This window comes from Callithrix jacchus, chromosome 6 (assembly GCF_049354715.1).
Source record: "Callithrix jacchus isolate 240 chromosome 6, calJac240_pri, whole genome shotgun sequence".
Lineage (NCBI taxonomy): Eukaryota > Metazoa > Chordata > Mammalia > Primates > Cebidae > Callithrix > Callithrix jacchus.
In genome coordinates this window covers 128,094,701-128,116,738 of record NC_133507.1, presented here as the reverse complement: position 1 = coordinate 128,116,738, position 22,038 = coordinate 128,094,701, and the positions used below count along the sequence as shown (strand labels likewise).

Below are 22,038 nucleotides of genomic sequence, written 5' to 3'. Positions count from 1 at the left end.
CCATTTCAACTATTAGTACTACTATGAGTAGTAATGGTGGCATGCGAATTCAAACTCAAGCCTCTGCCTTGAGGAGTGGTGATGTATTCTAGTGGTTAAGATGGCAGGCCATCAATTCAGATGGTAACCTGGGAGTCAAAATCTTCTACTACTTACTGAGTAGTTGTATAACTTTGTCCAAGTGACTTAAACTCTCTTTGATTCAGGTTCCTCATCTGCAAAATGAGGGTAATTGTAGGAATACCTGAAAGAATTTCCATGGGGATTAACTGCATCAACACGTGTACACTGCCTGCACATAGAACAGGCACAACAATGCTAGCTGCTGTTATAGTCATCCCACTCTGTTTCTTCATATCCTGCCATGGGAGTCTGGGTTGGAAGTACAGCAGTGAGCAAGGGTAGCTGAGGGGTGATCTGGAGGCATTTATATTCTCTTGCTCTGCCTCTAAATGACTTTGATCAGACCATCAGACCTTCTGCCATCTGGCCTCAGAAAATTTTCAAGTTTTTTTCCCTGCTGTTCTTCAGGGCAATTAGCAGGTCTGATAGATCTGGTGTCCTCTAAACCCTTCTTATTCATCTCAATCTTCGTTATCTTATTATTCTGATTCTTTCTACTTGGGATTTCCTTTGCTTTAATCTCCAGCCCACCTTCCATGCATAGCATGAGTCTCACTTCTTGCATGAAAACTTTCCAGTCCACACCAGCCCATAGGGCTCTCCCTCTGCCTCCCTGCTATAGCCCTGCTTCTCCACGCCTCTCATTTAGCACTTAATCACACATCGCCTAATTCTGCAAGTTGTTACCTCAACCTTCCATGTCAAAGTTTTGCAGCAAGATATGAAATTTAAGAGCACTGGAATCTTGTCATATTTCTTTTCTGTAACCTTTAAGACAGGGGTTGAAAACCCAGATGCTTAAAAGGCAAGGCAAGTGGTATATATGAAGTAAATAGGACAGGTAGGGACTATGGCTAGCTCAGAACTATGTGTCCAGTCTAAAAGGAACAGCTGCCACCTGGTTCTCACCAGCTGTCACCATATGAAGATGGAGCTTTATACTATATACACTACAGTTAGAGAGGAGAATTTAAGTATCGAGAAAAAATGTATAGCTCCCTGTTATTTTGTAGACAAACAACATGGTCCCACTCAAATATACTTAAAAGTTACTGATGATTTCTAGGTCTCACTAGCTCTCCCCTAACATCACAATAGTTTCCTGAGTATTATGGGACACTCCTCCTAACCAGAGTGTGTCAAGAATCTCTCCTCTCCTTCTGACTGCAAAGGGAGTTAAGGTTGTCATTTCTCATAAAGAAAAAATCTCCAATGTTGATGGGTCAAGAAACTTGGGTGTGGTGAGGAACTCCCCTCCTCCACTTTATATCTTTCCTACATACAGACTTCTATAAAATGACAAATCCTTATTTTTAAATTTGTCTATGGCTTAATTTTCCCCAGCACCACACAGGAATGCAGGCCCAATATTATCATATTGTGCAAAAGTTTAAGTGAAGCCAAAATTGGATGTTATTGAAATCTGCTTGTTTAATTAGCTGTCAAATTCAAAGTATTTGAGTGCATTGTGCAGCTGCACATGATGTGGCTGCAGATATAAGGGTTTATCCTAAAGGTTATAGCACATGGCACCCTGCATATGGAGGGCACTTAGTATTTTGGGAAATAAATCAGACTTCTATACCATAGCATATATAGCATGAATATAAGGCCATATTAAATTCTAATAAATGAAGATTTGAATAAATAAATGCCTCAGAGTCATTGATAATCCTATCATTTGGGAGAAACTTTACACTGATTTGGTAGCTCGGACATCTTCTATGTGTTTTGGGGTGCTCATTCTCTACCTGGATATTCTTTCTTTTGCTCATCTACTAGTGACGAAAGCTGTGCTTCTATTTTGATTGGCAGGTACTGCTGTCTGAAGTGTCTCAACTTTGACATCTGCCAGATGTGTTTCTTATCCGGTCTCCACAGCAAGTCCCATCAGAAGTCTCATCCTGTCATTGAGTACTGCGTTCAGGTAACATTTAATGTCGCATACCAAATTATTGTTTAATCAATTCAGTATAATCAATAGCCATGAAAAAAAACTTGCCCTCCAGTGAAACCTCAGATTCTTCTCCTGTCATCTGTTACAGTATTTAAGACTAATCAAGTGGCAAACTCCACCTTGAATCTCTCTCTCAATATAAGTATGCTTTCTTCACATTGTATGTCTCAATGAAAGGCTTTAGGCACAAGAAAAGGCCAGAGTTGAGTCTGAAGTAATTGATTAGATACTCTGGACTAGAATATGTCAGTGAAGAGTTAGAAAGAGAATTGGAAATGGATACAGATGGAAAAGAGAAGGGCTCTGATTTGGCAAAAATGATGCCACAAGACTCCTAGTTACTGGCATATTTTTGCAGAATTTTTCTTTTTTAACATGTCTTTTCCTGAACCCTAACTTTCAAATATTTCTTCTTTAGGAAAAAAGAAAGATAATTATCTCAATGCTGACTGAAAAAGTATACAACTAAAACTTCACAGCTGCCTTTCAAATTTTTTAAAATTATAAATTCCTAGCAAGCGAATTCAGTTCCTTGTAAGAGAAATAGCATAGTACATTTTAAGAAAAGGCATTCTAATTGTTCCCAGAAAGAACATTTTCTTTTTATTACTAAATTCCATGAGTAAATTTCTTCACACAGATGGCAACCACCTCCAATACCACAATAGCAAAGGATGTTGATTAATTAACTTCGCCAAGGATAGTTTCCCTCCTTCTCTCCTTTACATGAATGGCACACAAAGGTCAAGTGCCTGAATCTTGTCGAATACTTTCCAGTGGGCATTGCCTTACTAAACTGTGTGGACCCAGATCCAGATTCTCAGGCCTAGGATCTACTTTCCTGGGGCTAAATCTTGGATTTGTTAATGTTAGAGTGACACCATGTGGCCGCTTTATTATGCTTTAAATTTTAAGTGCTGAAGCCCTTAAAATCAAACATCTCATTCCTTCTTTGCTTCCTTTTGGTAGAGGTTCTTAACTTGGGGTTGATGAATAGATTTCAAGTGGCCTATGAATCCACTGAAATTGCATACAGAATGGAATTTCTGAGTATTTTGCTGGAGATAAAGCCACAAGTTATCTTCCAATTCTCAAAGGCATCCACAACCCCAAATGTGAGCAACCACAGGCTTGGTCGTCTTTGATGCCCTCCTCTAGGTGTAGAATGTCAAATGACTAGGGTTACTCTAAGGAAGAGGACTTATTGAGGGAGTGTGGGGTATTTAATTTGAAGAATTATGCTATATAAGAATGTGAAAAAATTCAGGGATAAGAAAGGGGTAAGATTATTTTCCGAGAACTTAAGAGAAATAATTCAAAAAACTTTCATGGTTGCCTGTCCACATGCAGGTAAGTAAAAAAGACCACATCTGACACTTTTTTAAAATGTTGGCTTTTTCAGCAGATGTCAGCAAAGCACAATTCAAAGCTTCTCTTCAGGACCCTCAGAAACAACCTTCTTCAGGGGTGCTGTAGGAAGAAAGAAGCGGTGAGAAGGCAGCACCTGCTGGACCAGATGAATCCAAAGGATGTGGCTCACCATGGACAGGCCAGGTGAGTGGCTTTGAGGTCCAGCTGGTCCCACAGAGCAACTGCCCAGGGCCCTGGGTGTTGTGTTAACCAGCCAGCAATCTTTCTAATGCTGAAGATCCTAGACAAGGCAGGAGGCAGGGTGAGGGATCGACTTAAGAGATTCTTCTTCTCTAAAAACGGACTTTAATTTCAAAGTAGAACTAAGGCCACAACACCTTTTGGTGACCCATCCAGATGTTTAGAGTTATTTCTACAATGAAAACCATCAGAAAGATACTGAAGATTGTTAATATTAGAATATTTGAATATCTTTGTTATAGTCCTAGTTTTTGCTGGTTTGCTTTTGGAAGCCTATTTCAGAATTAATACTAAATTTTGTTTAAAAAGGAAAAAAAAGACAGCCTACCACCACTCACAGAGGAGTGCTATTCACATTTTAGTGTTATCAAAACAGGGATTATGCTAATTTTTCATTATTAGTTCCCAAAACATTGTTTTTAACAGCCTTACTCTCTTCCATATAAGAAAGTGCCACAATTCAAGAGCAATACATTATAGAACATTTGGCTATTTCCAAATGTTGCTCCCCCAAATTCTAGAGTCAACTTCCCTATGCATGAATTTCATCTTAATACGTTTATGTTTTTATTAAGGGAAAATTCATTCAAGAAAAATCCTTGAGGCCGGGCACAGTGGCTCAAGCCTGTAATCCCAGCACTTTGGGAGGCCGAGGCTGGTGGATCACAAGGTCAAGAGATCGAGACCATCCTGATCAACATAGTGAAACCCTGTCTCTACTAAAAATACAAAAAATTAGCCTGGCATGGTGGCGCGTGCCTGTAATCCCAACTACTCAGGAGGCTGAGGCAGGAGAATTGCCTGAACCCAGGAGGCGGAGGTTGCAGTGAGCCGAGATCGCGCCATTGCACTCCAGCCTGGGTAACAAGAGCGAAACTCCGTGTCAAAAAAAAAAAAAAGAAAAGAAAAGAAAAAGAAAAATCATTGAATAAAACATTATGAACTTAGTTAATTCTCAAAATTTAGAATGCCAAATTGTGCTCCAGAGGGGCACACCCTGCCATGACCAGTGTATGTAATTGCCCATCACAAGCCCAATCACCCACCTAAAGATGACCTTTAAAAGGTTTTTGTGACCTTCATTTTTGAACTAGCCACTTCTTTGTAATTTAAAATAGCAGAAGATACAGGAAAGAAACACTTTTTTTTTCTTTTTTAGAGACAAGATCTCACTCTGTCGCCCAGGCTGAAGTGCAGTGAAACGATCATAGCTCACTGCACACTTGGACTTTTGGGCTTAAGTGATTCTCCCACCTCAGCCTCCCAGGCACACACCACCATGCTAGCTGAATTTTTATATTTGTTTTTTATAGAGATGGGATCTTGCTATGCTGCTCAGGTGGGTTCTCAAACTCCTGGCCTCAAGTGATTCTCCCACCTTGTCCTCCCAAAGTGTTGAGATTACAGACACAAGCCACCATGCTTAGCCTCATCACATTTTTGAGAAAAAGAAATATTGATTGACTTTCACTTTGCCTCCTAGGAGTATAAGAATAGATTACTTTAAATCAGATTGGACTTATTGGTTCATTTCTTTTATAATTCTCTAATCTTTTCTCAGACATCCAGCGCAAATTTCCATCTCAATTCCAGACTTCTATTTCGGTGGGCATTTTGTTGCTTTAAAGTTTGTTGTACTTTAATTGGCTCTTTAAAGAATGTTTATGGTTCCTTAAAGAATAAAGTACACAATGACGTCAAAATTAGGCGCTATCTATTATTCTTGTGTCACATTTACCTATCAGGTTATCAGTATATGATTAAAGTTAGAGAATTTGGATATCATCTTGATGTGTATCTTTAATATTGCACATAGAATTTAAATTTAAAAATAAAAACAAAGATACCAGGTTCCAGTTTATCTTTATTCTTAAAGCCAGCTATTCTCACCTTTCACAAGGAAAGTAACAATAAAATGTTAATCATCTGAATATATTGGATACTTGAGATCTTACCCAAATTCCTACATTTTCATAGCCACATCACAAAGATCCACACTCTTTTTCTTTTGAGATGAAGTCTTGCTGGGGACACTCAGGCTGGAGTGCAATGGCACCATCTTGGCTCACTGCAACCTCTGTCTCCCGGGTTCAAGCAATTCTCCTGCCTCAGCCTCCCAAGAAGCTGGGATTACAGGTGCCCACCACCACACTCAGCTAATTTTTGTATTTTTAGTAGAGACGGGTTTCACCATATTGGCCAGGGTGGTCTCGAACTCCTGACCTCAAGTGATCCCTCCATCTCAACCTCCCAGAGTACAGGGATTACAGGCATGAGCCACCATGCCCAGCCGATCCATACTCTTATTTGCGTTGCTTTTGGCCACGGAAGCCAGACTGATCTTTTACACATTTTTGACACAAACATGACAGCACTTCTCACACACTCATCCGCTCCAAACCCTCATGGCTTTTTTAAACCAAATTCCTCCATCATTTTCCCATTGTGTTTAGGCTAAAAGTGAAAAGTTGTAACAATACTTAGTCTTGGTCCATTTGGTCCACCATGCTAATCTCTCCAGGTTCAGCCTCACAGCTCTCTGTGCTTCTCCGTGAACACACCAGGCATGCGGCCACCTCGGGGGACTGGTACCCCTACATCACCTCCGTGCGTGGCTTGACTGCTCACCTCCCAAAGACCGGCCGAGGTCTTTGCTCTAATGTAGGCTCATCCTGAAGGCAACCATTTACCATTCTGCCCCTGTCCTCACTCTGGCACTCCCAGTTATCCTTGCTGGCTTTATTTTTCTTCAAAGAACTTCCTCTGACATCCTGTATCTTATTTTACTTTATTTATTATTTATTGCTGTGCCCTTCTCTATAATGTAAGCTCTATGAGGGGAGGAATGTCCATTGTTTCCAATTGTATTGCCAGAATCTATAATCATATCTGAATATGATAAATGCTCAATAAATATTTGTTGAATGACAGACTGAATGAATGAATAATAAAATGTATAGTACATGATAGAGGGTTGGATAGATAAGGTGAGCCACAAGCTCTTTTAGAATGTAGAAAGAGTCAAGGAGTGTTGGAACAAAGTAATGAAGTTTGACTGCATCTGGAACAGACAGAAGTTTTGCCCTCAACTAACCATATGTGTGGCCATGAGGAAGTCACTTCACTTTTTTGAGTCAGTCTCTTTAGCTGTTAACTGAGATAACCTCTCTTCTCTACTCCCAGAGTGGCATTTCTGGAGATAAGATGAGGAAAGGGAATTGCAAGGGCTGTACAAAGCTAAGGTTCTCTAACTGTCACTGTGTTGTACTCTGTCCACCCCAAGTACAATAGAGTTGTTCCCCAAAGTAACAGTCTTATGTAATAATTTTCAGTGTAGCCTAGACTTTGATGAGTTCAGAAATTCTGATTTGTGGCTGATCTAGGAGAAAGAATGTGGAACATTACTCAATGACAATGTAATAACAGTAAAAAAAAAAAGTATCTTTGATATCTATTAAGTTGGCACACTAGCACTGACCGTCTTTGAAGAGATCAATGGTTATTGCCAAGTGATAATATTGAATTCTTTCAATGATTCAGCAAACAATCTGCATGGTAATAAGCCTTCTCCCTTTTGATGTGGTTTTATTTACTTTGCATATGATACTTTACACTGAGAATACTTTCATTTACAAAACCAGAATCGAAAGCTAGGTGCCAAATGTCATCATTCTTATTAAATATTTTAGGAAATTTTTGAACATGCAATTAAAAAGAAAACTAAAATGCTGAAAAATAACAGACAGAATTACTTCTATTTGTAGCAAATTTAATTGTGAATTACCAAGAAACCCCAAGTAACTAGCAAACATTGCTAGAATTAATAGGCTTCAAATGATGATGGAAAAATAAAATAAAAAATACACAAAATTCTTCACTGTACTAGCAATAATAGGCCAGAAATTTTATAAAAATCTAATTCAAAATACATGTAAAAATTATCTTTAAAAGAAACTACAAAAAAGATTCACAAAAATGATACAAGACCCAAATAAAGAAAAATATATTCCATTGAGTACAGAAAAAAAGTCATGAACAAAAGGAGAAAATACCAAATTCCTAAATGAGAAGACTTGCCTAAGAATGTGCCTGCTCCAAAAATTAATTGTTGATTTTCATTAATCACAGATTCAATACTTACAAATTTGCCTGTTTGCAAAAATTTATTTGTAACCCTAAAATTAACACTCACAGTGTTTTTGCATTGTTTGCATACATGAGCAGAGTGGCAAAAATTTTGAGTTGCCTGATGCACATGTTCCCAGCTGAGGTCAAACCAGATAGTGCTCTGTGTTACTCTTTCAGCCCTCATACTATAAGCAAGTGTCCTTTTCATGTCTATTTTGTGTCATGGTTTTTGCATATCTGTGCTTTTTGTTGGTGATTTCACTCTTGCAAATGGCCCCAAAGCATGGTACTGAATTGCTGTCTAGTGTTCCTAAGCACAGCAAGGCTACAGTGTGCCTTGACGAAAAACAACACGTGTTAAATAAGCTTCATTCAGGTATGATTTATATTGCTGTTGACCGTGAGTTTAATGCTAATGAATCAACAATATATATATAAAAACTGTCTTCATATTGAAACACATAAGACAATGTTGTGCATTGATTGGTTGACAAAAATGTTGTGGCCATAAGCTTGCAGGAACCTAACCCTGTATTTCCTCTGGGAGCAATGGGTTCAGTATTTCCTAATTCAGTGTTCATGGTGGCCTTATAGAGCATTACTACTATGAATAATGAAAATCTACTGTACTTAAGTTAAATGTGTTTCCAGATAGAATCACAATGTTTTCTAAATAGGATAAAATAATTTTGAAGGTATGTTGGAAGAATAGTTGTATAAGAATAGTAAAATTGTGAAACTGAAGAATAATGAGAAGAGACGTTAAGAATATCTGTTGAAGGATATATGTTAACATCCTTCAACAGATATTAACACTTACCATAAAACTACTATGACTAAATAATTAGTATAAAAAAGGAATGAACATGTAGGTCTAAGGATGAAAATAAAAAATGTAATAATTGATCCAAGCATATATGGGAACCTAATATGTGATAAAGGTGATATTTCAGTTCATAGGAAAATAATGCCTAGTTGGCTATCCATCTGGAAGGAAAATTGGCCCTTACTTTGCCCCACATACGAAAATAAATTCAAAATTAATTGAAATTTAAATATAAAAATAATTTAAAATAAATATTAGAAAACAGAAAGTCTGCTTGGAGGAAACCTTCCTAACGAAGACAGAAAAACAAAAAGTCATGAAGGAATAGACAGATGTCTATGATAGCACGCAATTTTAAACATTATGCTATGGTAAACGATATTATAAACAAAATAAAAAATAAGCCCTAGACTTAGAAAAATATTTTCAGTAATAAGACAAATGATGCTATACAAAAGCTCCCTGAAAATTGATAAGAAAAACTTGACATGAGGTCAGAAGTGTTGGCTGCTGTAAAGAATTCAAAATAGGGACCTCCCTGGACATCAGGGTGAAAGAGTGAATAGTTTCTCATGCTAGAGAAATGCTCTCCAGTGTAGTGGTCTTATCTTGCAAGGATTCAGTCTTGTGTCAAGGAGTGTCTTTGACAATGGAAGGAACTGCAGTCTCCCAGCTCAGTGCCAAAAGTGTGGGCATGTTTGAAATTTTTTATAATTCCATTAAACCTATCCAGATTATCAACAGCATCATAGAAAGGATGAAGCCAGGGAAATTTCCCCATGACAAAACAGAAATTTATTGTGCATTTCTTCTCTATGTATGTGAAGGGTAACAAAGTTCTATATGAGACGTAATATCAGATATTCAGTACATACTGCAGTGACATAAGGTGGTCTCTGTTGACCAAGGACTTGACAAAGGCCGGTCAATTTACCATCCACTCTGCTCCTCAGAAGGGCATATTGACTCCAAGTCCTGTGGACTTCACAGATTTTACCTGCAACCTTAAATAACATCAGAGAGAGAGTCTTATTTCCAGATTTCTCATCCGAGGACATCTCAACTCAATGAACTGTGCTGTCATGCAGCTGCTAACAGGAGAGCTGGTGGCAGAAAGGTGTGGAGCTATAGCTGGCTCATGTGGATAACTTTGAGTGTACAAAAAGTTACATCCACGATGCCACAGAGATTCTGAATATTCAGACGGCCCATGGGGACATATGTAGGGGCCTCTCTGTCCCTATATACATGGTCTTCTCCAGGCTGTTTACCTGCCCTATGCTGAAGACCACCAACTTCAAAGTGGAATCTGAGGCCACCATTGACATGCATCTTCATGCTGACCACCTGGTCATAGAGAACTTCCCCATTGCAGCTCTGCAGGATTCAGCCCAGAAGGAGGGAAGCACAAAAAACAGGAGTGGCCTTGTGGATATTACGCTGGTTATCTTTTATGGGGAAGTGAAGCCAGTAGTATATACTTGTTTTTGTGGTTATTCTGTATCAGAAATGAAGTGGACTCCATAAATTACAATTATTTTTTTCCCTCATTTCCTCAAGGCTTCTACTTCCAACAGGCACCTCTAATCAAATCTTTTCTTTGAAATTCAACCAGATTTCTTAATGCTATTTACAAGATCATGTCACAGAAAATGTTTCCTATGATGTACCTGTTCTTGTACCAAAAAAGGCACAGAAAACCTGTTGTGACAGCCATCTGAGCTGTGCTGGAACATAAGATCATGGGGACAAAAGGAAACCTCTCTCTAACTCACTAACAATGAAGGTAGCTGAGCACTCCCCACAGCAAAGGATCTGTGGCCAGGTGGCATTGCTTATGAAATTTGTAAATACCTTCCAAGGAAGAATGCAAAGTGGCATTTTCCCCACTCTATTTCTGTAGTTCTTTTTATAACATTTTTCACTGTAACTTCAAAATGTTTAGGGACCTGAGAAAAAAGCGTCCCTTGTTCTTTTAGGAGTAAGGGTGCTGGAGTGTTTCTGAACTCTCAAGAACTGTCATAAGAACTCATGCTGCCGTATTCTGGGAATATATTTAAATGTAAAGTTATGTAAGGGGAAAAACATATGTTTGCTCCTTTTTTATTGGGAGAGTTCTGAATGGCAGGAGCCTTGTGCCCAGGGTGGGTTGGTGAAGGCCCCTCTCCCCAGGGTGGTGCCAGGAAAATGCCTTTGATTGATAAACTTGGCCTGCCCCTCACCCCCTGAGGGACCTGTTTTGAGCCAGGGTTTTTTGACCTTAAGTCAGTGTTTCCTCAGTCTCCCTTTGTGGTTCAAAGTCAATGGTAAGTCTGTTGCAATACATTTCTTCCTTCAAACCCTATCATTGCTTTGTTGGCCCACAATTAACAGGATCTCAAAAATAAGCTAGGCGACAAGGTGCAGTGGCTCATGCCCATAATCCCAGCACTTTGGGAGGCAGAGGTGGGAGAATCACTTGACCCCAGGAGTTTGAAACCAGACTGGGCAACACAGGGAGATCTTGTCTCTACAAAAAAATAACTAAAAATTAGCTGGGCATGGTGGTGCATGCCTGTGGTTCCCGCAATTCTGGTGGCTGAGATGGAAGGATCACTTGAGCCCGGTAGGTTGAGGCTACAGTGAGCCATGATTGCACTGCTGCACTCACTCCAGCCTGGGTGACAGAGTGAAACCCTCTCTCAAAAATAATAAATAAATAAGCCATGCTACTTTGCACACTAATTGCCTTTCCTTCTTAGTTGTACTTCTGGACAGGCCTGGGCAAGGCAGGCTCAGGCTAAAGGCCTCCCAGGCTGTTCTTCCATTGTCCTGTAGCAGCGTTTGGTGATCTGTAATGCTCATTATGTTACATGCCTTCAATGTTGAGGGTAAACAAACATGATTTAGGCATTGCTTTATCTTAGGACTTCACCAATGAAATGGATAAAACTTATCTGAATCATTTGAAAGTTGCTTCTCAGAAAATACATTTCTGGTTTATAAATCTTTTATGCTCACATGACATTAATAAGTATCGGTCTTTGAGAGCCCATACTGTTAAAAAAAAAAAAACTCAAGAAGAAAAAGAAAATGGGAAGAACAAGTAAGTGAAGAGAAAAAATATACAAAATATATAAATAGGCAATCACAGAAGAATTTCAAATGGCCCCTAGACACCTAAAAAGATGCTCAACCTCACTAGTGGTTAGAAAAAAGGTAAATACGCCGGGCTCATGCCTGTGATCCCAGAACTTTGGGAGGCTAAAAGTTCTGCCTCCCAAAGTTCAGGAGGATCACTTGAGGCCAGGAATTTGATACCAGCATGGGGAACATAGGGAGACCCCATCTCTACAGATAATTTTTAAATTAGCTAGGTGTGGTGGTGTAGACCTGTGGCCTCAGCTACTTGGGAGGCTGAGGTAGGAGGACTGCTTAGGTCCCGGGGGTCAATGCTGCAGTGAGCTGTGATGGTACTACTGTACTCCAGCCTGGGTGACAGAGCAAGACCCTGTCTCAAAGAGAAAAAAAGGAAAAACAAAAAATGTAACAATGACATATTATCATTTTACCTATTGAAAAGACAAAGATGAAAATGAATGGCAACATCGTTTGCTGGTGAGGAGCGAAGAACATAGGTGCTCTTGAAATTTGGTAGAAGTACAAATGGCTACAGACTTTTCAGAAAATACACTGAAAAATATTTATTCAATGAATTTATTGAATACTGTTCTAGCCACTTGGGCTACATCAATGAACAAAAAGACACAAGGATTTCTGCTCTCTTGGAGCTTTTATCCTCGTGAGTACCAAATAAAAATTGCACATAAGGGAATTATATCATACAGTAAAATATTTAATTATTAAAGTTTAAAAAAAGATGCAGATAAAAAAGATAACGACTTAGAGGGAGAGTTGGTAGCAAATTTAAATATGGTAGCTTTAGTGGGCCTCAGTGAGAGGTGACATTTGATCAAAGTTTGAAGGAAGTGAGGGAGTAAGTCATGCGGGTATCTGAGGAAAGCACAATGAGGAGACAGCCAGCGCCAAGTGGGAGCATGCTTAGTATTAGGTTGTTACAAAAGTAACTGCAGTTTTTGCCATTAATTTTAATGGATCCAAAGAACAGTGAGGGGGCTAGCATGGCTGAGTGGGATGAGGGAGGGGAATAATAAGAGAATAAATAAGGCCAGGCACAGTGGCTCACACCTGTAATCCTGGCTCTTCAGAAGGCCGAATCACATGAGGCCAGGAGTTGGAGAACAGCATGGCCAACATGGTAAAACCTTGTCTCTACTAAAAATACAAAACTAGCCAGGAGTGGTGGCACATACCAATAAGTAATCCCAGCTACTCAGGAGGCTGAGGCAGGAGAATCACTTGAACCTGAGAGATGGAGGTTGCAGTGAGCCAAGACAGAACCACTGCACTCCAGCCTGGGTGACAGAGCAAGATTCTGTCTCAAAAAAAAAATAGGAAGAAAGAAAGAAAGGAGGGAGGGATAGCCTGGGGAGAAATGCCAAATGTGGGTGAAGGGGAGGAAGGCAGCAAAACACACTGCCATGTGTGTACCTATGCAAATGTCTTGCATGTTCCGCACATGTACCCCGAAACCTAAAATGCAATAAAAAATAAAATAAAATAAAAATTTAAAAAAAAAAAGAAAAAAGAAGAGGTGAGAAAGTGGGGCAGATGGAAGGCCAATATAAGAACTTGGGCTTTTTGCTTTGCGGAAACATTGGAGGATTTTGAGTAGAGAATCTAACTGAGGTTTCAAAACCCTCAGTCTGGTTATGAGTTGTCTCAGCTACGTTGAGAGTAGACTAAAGGAGGCCAAGAGTTAGAATCAATGTTTTTCCTAAATTTTTTCCAATGTTTTTATTATGAATTTTAATTTAAAATTTCAATCCATTTGGAATTTATTTTAGCAAAGGTCTAGCTTTACATTTTTCCTGGCGGCAGTGGGGATAGCCAATTATGTGATCTTTTCCCCACATAATTAAAATGTTAGCTTTTTCGCATACTAGCTTCCCTTGTATACTTGGATTAATAGAATTTATATTCTCATCCTCATATTTATGGGTCTATTCTTGCATTTGCACTAAATAATATTGTCATGGTGGTTCCATAGTAAGTAGAAAAATAAAATTGTCATCAACTGAGATGGGGAGGCTACAAGTGGAGAAGGTTTTAGGGGGAAGATCAGGAGTCCAGTTTAGGACACACTAAGATTGAGAAGTCTCTGAGATGTCCATGGGGAGATGTTGAGCAGGCAGTTGACTATTCATATCTGGAACTTGTAAAAAAAAAGATCTATACTGGAGATACAAATTTGGGGGTTGTTGGCATGTGTATGATTTTTAAAGCCATGAGATTGTATGAGATCACCAGAGAGTAGAAACAGAGACAGAGAAGAGGATCAAGGACTGAGCCCTGTGACACTCCATTTTACACACTTGCAGAGAATAAGAAAATCCATAAAGGGAGACTGAGAAAGAGTGAAGAATAGAAAGGGAAGACAACCAAGAAAGTGAGGAATCCTGGAAGACAGGTGAAGAAAGTGTTCAAGAATGAGGGCATGGTGTTCTGCTGTCAAATGCTGCTGCCAGGTCAAATAAGAATTACCGTTACCCTTCAAAATCAATGAATCCAGGAGTTGAATTAATTAAAAAAAAAACAAAATAGATAGACCACTAGCTAGACTAATGAAGAAAAGAAAAAAGAATCAAATAGACGGAATAAAAATGAGAAAGGGGATAGACTACCAAACACACAGAAATACAAACTATCATCAGAGAATACTATAAACACCTCTACACAAATAAACTAGAAAAGCTAGAAAAAAATTGAAAAATCCCTGGACACATACACCCTTCCCACGCCTAAACCAGGAAGAGTTGAATCCCTGAATAGACCAATAACCAGTCCTGAAATTAAGGTAGTAATTAATAGCCTACCAACCAAAAAAAACCCAAGACCAGATGGATTCACAGGCTAATTCTAACAGAGATACAAAGAGATACAATAGTTTCTACCATTTCTTCTGAAACTATTCCAAACTATTGAGAAGCAAGGACTTCTCCCTAACTCATTTTATGAAGCCAGCATCATCCTGATACCAAAACCTGGCAGACACACACACACACACACACACACACACACACACACACACTCTTCAGGTCAATATTCCAGATGAACATCGATGCAAAAATCCTCAATAAAATACTGGCAAAATGAATCCAGCAGCACATCAAAAAGCTTATCCACCACAATCAAGTTGGCTTCATCCCTGATGCAAAGCTGGTAAACATACACAAATCAATAAACGTAATCTGTCACATAAACAGTACCACTGACAAAACCACATAATATCATCTCAACAGATGCAGAAAAGGCCTTCAATAAAATTCAACATTCCTTCATGTTAAAAACTCTCAATAAACTAGGTATTGATGGAACATATCTCAAAATAAAAAGAGCTATTTCTGACAAACCCACAGCCAATATCATACTGAATGGGCAAAAGCTGGAAGCGTTCCCTTTGAAAATGGGCACAAGACAAGGATGCCCTCTCTTACTACTTTTATTCAACATAGTGTTAGAAGTTCTGGCCAGGGCAATCAGGAAAGCGAAAGAAATAAACGGGGTTCAAATAGGAGGAAAGGGAATCAAATTGTATCTGTTTTCAGAGGACATGATTCTATGTTTAGAAAACTCCATTATCTCTGCCCAAACACTCCTTAAGCTGATAAGCAACCTCAGCAAAGTCTCAGATTACAAAAACAATGTGCAAAAATCACAAGTATTCCTATATGCCAACAATAGACATGCAGAGAGCCAAATCATAAGTGAATTCCCATTCACAATTGCTACAAAGAGAATAAAATACCTAGGAATACAGTTAACAAGGGATATAAAGGACCTCTTCAAGGAGAACCACAAACCACTGCATTAGGAAATGAGATACACAAATGGAAAAACATTCCATGCTCATGAATGGGAAGAATCAATATTGTAAAAATAGCCATACTGCCCAAAGTAATTTATAGATTCCATGCTATTCCCATCAAGTTACCATTGACATTCTTCACAGAATTAGAAAAAACTTCTTTTAATTGCATATGGAACCATAAAGAGCCTGTATAGCAGGGACAATCCTAAGCAAAAAGAACAAAGCTGGAGGCATTATGTTATCTGACTTTAAACTGTACTACAAGGCTGCAGTAACCAAAACAGCATGGTACTGGTACCAAAACAGACATAAAAACCAATGGAACAGAATAGAGACCTCAGAAATAACACCACACATCTACAACCATGTGATCTTCAACAAACGAGCAAAAATAAGCAATGGGGAAAGAATCCCCTATTTAATAAATAGTGCTGGGAGAACTGGCTAGCCGTATGCAAAAAATTGAAACTGGATGCCTTCCTTACACCTTATACAAAAATTATCTCAAGATGAATTAAAGACTTAAATGTAAAACCCCAAACCATAAAAGCCCTAGAAGAAAAGTAGACAATACTATTTAGGACATAGGCATGGGCAAAGACTTCATAACAAAATGCCAAAAGCAATTGCAAACAAAGCCAAAATTAACAAATGGGATCTAATTCAACTAAATAGCTTCTGCACAGCCAGGGAAACTATCATCAGAATGAACAGGCAACCTACAGAATGGGAGAAAACTTTTGCAATCTACCCATCTGACAAAGGTCTAATATCCAGAATCTACAAGAAACTTAAAAAAATTTACAAGAAAAAAAACAACCCCATCAAAAAGTGGGCAAAGGATATGAACAGACACTTGTCAAAAGAAGACATTTATGTGGCCAACAAACATATGAAAAATAGCTCAACATCACTGATCATTAGAGAAATATAAATCAAAACCACAATGAGATACCATCTCACACCAATCAGAATGGCGATTACTAAAAAGTCAAGAAACAATAGATGCTTGTGAGGCTGTGGAGAAACAGGACACTTGTACACCATTGGTGGGAATGTAAATTAGTTCAACCATTGTGGAAAACAGTGTGACAATTCCTCAAGGATCTAGAACCAGAAATACCATTTGACTTAGCAATCCCATGACTGAGTATATACCCAAAGGAATATAAATCATTCTACTATAAAGACACATGCATATGTATGTTCATTGCAGCACTATTCACAATAGCAAAGACATAGAACCAATCCAAATGCTCATCAATGATAGACTGGAAAAAGAAAATGTGGTACATATACACCATGGAACACAATGAAGCTATAGAAAGGAATGAGATCATGTCCCCTGCAGGGACATGGATAAAGCTGGAAGCTGTCATCTTCAGCAAACTAGCATAGGAATGGAAAACCAAACACCACATGTTCTCATTCATAAGTGGTATGAACAATGAGAACACAGAGAGGGGAACAACACACACTGGGGCCAGTTGGGAGGCGGGGCCAGGGGAGGGGGAGGGAGACCATTAGGACAAATACTTAATGCATGTGGGGCTTAAAACCTAGATGATGGGTTGATAGGTGCAGCAAACCACCATGGCACATGTATTATACCTATGTAACAAACCAGCACATTCTACACTTGCATTCTGGAACTTAAAATGAAAGAAAAAAAAGAATTGACTTTTGAATTAGCAATAAGGAGATCATTAGTGACCTCCAAAGCAGCATCACAGAACAGTGGTAGTAGAAAAAGTCAGACTAGAGGCAGAGAGAAAGGGGAGCTGAGGAACTGAAGATACCAAATAATAAAATTCCAGGATTTTTCACCATGTTGGGAGCAAAGAGAAAATGTAAGTGATAGGGCCACTGAGGTTAAGAGTGTATATTGTTATGATGACCAAAGTAACAGCACAGCTGTTTTTGTATAAATTTATAAAGCACAAGTGTAATTTTGTTACATGGCTATATTGTTGAGTGGTAAAGTTAGGGCTTTTAAGGTATTCATCACCTTAATAACATACATTGTACCCATTAAGTAATTTATCATCATCTACCCTTTTCCCATACCCTCACCCTTCTGAGTCTCCATTGTCTATAATTCCACACTCTATGTCCATGTGTGCATATTATTTAGCTCCTACTTATGAGGGAGAACATGTGGTATTTGACTTTCCGTGTCTGAGTTGTTTCACTTAATGGCCTCCAGTTCCATCTATCTTGATGCAAAATATATTATTTCATTCTTTTTTATTGCTGAACAGTATTCCTTTGTGTATATATACCACATTTTTGTTATCCAGTCATCTAGGAAAGTAATAGCATGTTTGAGGCAATGAGTTCATAGAAAAATTGATGATCTGGAGCAAGAGCAGAGTATTATTGGAGCAATGTCATTCAGCAAAGAGGGGGTGGGATACACATGTGGAGGGATTGACTTTAGAAGAGTGGATCTACTAGATATTGAAATATATGCAAGATTTGGCCCTTGGAGTACAGGACAGTAAGCCAGAAACAACCTAAATGTCCCCTTGTAGAAAAGTGGTGGAATATGTATGATTATGAACATTCTGCAGAACATAATGAATCCACTTAAAAGAACAAGTTTTAGCTGCTATCCACTATACTAGAAGGAATTCACCATCATGCATCAGAGAAGAAAGCAAGTAGCAGAATAATGTGTGTGGAATGATTTCCTTGTTTTTTAAAAAATAAATTTAAAAGGCATATTGATGTTTGTAAATATCTGAGTACAGAAAATGGTGTATTTATGATATGGTTTGGTGAAGTCCTCACCCAAATCTCATCTTGAATTATAGCTCCCCATGTGTTGTGGGAGGGACCCAGTGGGAGGCAACTGAATGATGGGGGCAGGATTCTCCCATACTGTTCTCATGATAGTAAGTCTTATGAGATCTGATGGTTTTATAAAGGGCAATTCCCCTGCACACACTCTCTTGCCTGCTGCCATGTAAGACATGTTTTTGCTCCTCTGCTGCCTTCTGCCATGATTGTGAGGCCTCCCCAGCCATGTGGAACTGTGAATCCATTAAACCTCTTTTCTTTATAAACTACCCAGTCTCAGGTATTTCTTCATAGCAGTATGAAAATTGACTAACACAGTGTATGACCAACCATGCTGACACTCTGATCTCAGACTTTCAGCATTTAGAACTGTGAGAATATAAATGCCAGTTGTTTATGCTGCCCAGTCTATTTGTTACGGCATCCTGAGCAAGTGAAGACAGAGAAGAACAATATCAAGATATTAAAATGATCTCAAATGGAGTAGGAATAGAATGTATCATTCAGAAGGGTACAAAGAAATTATGGGTCACCCTATGTTTCTACCCCTAAATGGCCACCTCTGATGTAATTAAGTATTAATCATATCTTTCCTTGCGTTCTCATTGTGTCTTATAGAAAGCATAATTTTATATTGAAAACAATTGTATATGTCTGTTGTTTAGATGTGAATTCTCTGAGATCGGGAGCTCTCTGCTTTCTTATTGTTTTATATTTGCCATAACTGGAGATGACAAGATGTTTAAATATCGTTTTTGAATCAAGGAATGAAACAAAATGGAATTGTATAAAATACAATATGTCTAACCTTAAACTAATCCGATACATTCTATGTTCTTTCAGATTTGATGTGTTAAACATGTATCTGCACTTATTACCCCTAACGTCTGGATAAGATAACCTCGATAAGATGACCTAGGGGATTTTCTGCCATAACCCCTGAATTTCTTTGCCTTCTCATGTCTAAATTGTCAAGGAGAAGGGAAAATGGAATTTTTATTTCTATTATTGGCTACTTGACCCCCTGTCAATGAAATTTTCTGAAAAAAAGTAAAAACACACACACAGAGTAAAGTTGACCTACTTTATTGTTATTGTGGGGTGGATGGGTAAAGACTTCAATGTCTGATTTACATTTTCTAAAAAGGCTTTCATCAGTGTCATACCTGATAATCAAAAGTTGCTACAACTTTCTTATAAAACTCTGTAATAGGGTCTCCCTTGGGTACAAGAGTTCTAAAGGAACAGGGGATGTAAGGCCAACTGGACCAATAGAAACAGCAGCCACAGGGGCCTCCAAGTCTACACCTGTACCTGAAAGAATATCTCAGGGTCAACAAACTGAGGACAGCAACCCTCATTCCCAGGTGAGTCCAAAACGGAAAGGAACTGCTGCTAAAGCACAAATAATCTGGATCATTTTGTAGTGAGGTTCAGTGAACCATTCCTTAGTTTGGGGAATTTTTTTTGAGACGAAGTCACACTCTGTCGCTCAGGCTGGAGTGTGGTGGTGAGATCTCTGCTCACTGAAACCTCCACCTCCCAGGTTCAAGCAATTCTCCTGCCTCAGCCTCCCGAGTGGCTGTGATTACAGGAGGCACCTGCCACCATGCCCAGCTAATTTTTGTGTTTTTAGTAGAGATGGAGTTTCACCATGTCGGCCAGTCCGATCTCAAACTCCTGACTCAGCCTCCCAAAGTGCTGAGATTACAGGTGTGAGCCACGGAATCTATTTAAGATGTTCACATGACAAAAACAAAAAACAAAAAACAAAACTAAAACCTTATTTTTTAAAATAATGTTTTATCTCAAATCACAAAGTGCAACATATTTATTATAGAAAATTTCAAAAAGTCAAAAGAGAATGAAGAACAAAATTAAAATTGCAAATAATCGTTTATAATGCCGCTGTCAATACTTTGGCATACTTCTTTTCCTGTAAACATTTCAAAATTAGTTTATACTGTAAACTTTACTCATAAAGTTCTCTACAGTCATGACTATTTTCCATTGTCATAATTCTTCAAAAAACATCTTAATGGTTATATAATTTCTATTTAAATAAGCATAACATGATTTAATTCCTCTGTTTATATTTGGATTATTTTTAATTTTTGCTACAATTTAAAAGTTTACTATTAAAATTCTTATATATTGTTCTTTGTACACAGATTCCAATTATTTCCTTAGGATACATTTCTACAATGAATCACAAGAATGAAAACCACGAACCTTTTTTTTTATTTTTGAGACAGAGTTTTGCTGTTTTGCATAGGCTGAAGTGTAGTGGCGATCTCGGCTCACTGCAACCTCCATCTTCCATTTTCAAGTGATTGTCCTGCCTCAGCCTCCTGAGCAGCTGGGATTACAGGCACCCGCCACCACACCCGGCTAATTTTTGTTTTTGTTTTTTCTGTTTTGAGACGGAGTCTTGCTCTGTTGCCAGGCTGGAGCGCAGTGGCACAGTCTCGGCTCACTGCAACCTCTGCCTCCCGGTTTCAAGCTATTCTTCTGCCTCAGCCTCCCAAGTAGCTGATTCTGCAGGTGCATGCCAAATGCCCGGCTAATTTTTGTATTTTTAATAGAGACAGGGTTTCACCATGTTGGTCAGGATGGTCTCGATCTCTTGACCTCATGGTCCACCCGCCTCAGCCTCCCAAAGTCCTGGGATTACAGGCGTGAGCCGCCGCGCCCCGTCGCAGGAACATTTTTAAGGCTCTTCATGCTTATTGCAAAATTGCTGTTTAGAAAGGTATACCAAGTTATGCTTCTAGTGAACCTAACAACTTTTTCATGAGATCCTTGCTAATATTGACTTTTACCTTCTTTTAATTTTTGATAATTTGATCACCAGAATATATTTAATTTGTTTTAATTTGCATTTTTCTGAATCAGAGTGAAATGAAAGTTTTCCCCACCTTGTGTACAAGACAACTGTATTTTTTTCTTCTGTCCGCACCTGTTGCCATTTTTACTGATGAGTCAGTTTGAATTACCAATGTATTTAAACATTTTATATTTTGGCTAGGGAAATCTTTCTTCCTAGTTACTTCCTTTTAGCCTTATTGACTTACTGATAATATGACTTCCTACATACACATTTTCAATTTTAATAAAAACGTTAGTCTTTTTTTTCTTTTTGAGACCGAGTCTCACTCTGTCGCCCAGGCTGGAATGCAGGCTGGAGTTGCAGCTCACTGCAACCTCTGCCCCCTGGGGTTCAAGTGATTCTCCTGCCTCAGCCTTCAGAGTAGGTGGGATTACAGGTGCATGCCACCACACCCAGCTAATTTTTGTATTTTTAGTAGAGATGGGGTTTCACCATTTGGCCAGGCTGGTTTTGAACCTCTGACCTTTTGTAATCTGCTTGCCTCAACCTCCCAAAGTGCTGGGATTACAGGTGTGAGCCACTGCACCCAGCCTAAAAATGTTATCAGTCTTTTTCTTTGTAATTTCTTACATAGTTTCATGCTGGGAAAAATTTCTTCGTGAAGAAATCAAATGACTCTAGCTCTATTTATTTTAACATGATTTGATTATGTCGACACATAGCTGTTAAATCTATCGGGTTTTTATTTTGATGCATAATAAGAGGTAAGATAAGGGAGTCGCCTATTTCTTTTTACTTGAATAAATCTTTTCTTTTTTAATTTCTGTGAT

The 22,038-nt window shown here is 38.6% G+C and overlaps 1 protein-coding gene across 4 annotated transcripts in view; it reads left to right on the top strand.

Moving 5' to 3' along the window:
- DYTN (dystrotelin) overlaps positions 1-22,038 on the top strand; it is a 69,564-nt gene that overhangs the window by 22,801 nt on the left and 24,725 nt on the right. For 3 of the 4 annotated variants that reach the window (XM_035305450.3, XM_078328303.1, XM_035305453.3), the window contains 3 exons: positions 1,939-2,050; positions 3,483-3,634; positions 19,592-19,745. In XM_035305450.3, the coding sequence (XP_035161341.3) occupies positions 1,939-2,050; positions 3,483-3,634; positions 19,592-19,745 (418 nt within the window). The remainder of the gene's footprint in view (positions 1-1,938; positions 2,051-3,482; positions 3,635-19,591; positions 19,746-22,038) is intronic. The other variant, XM_035305452.3, reaches the window with a different exon arrangement.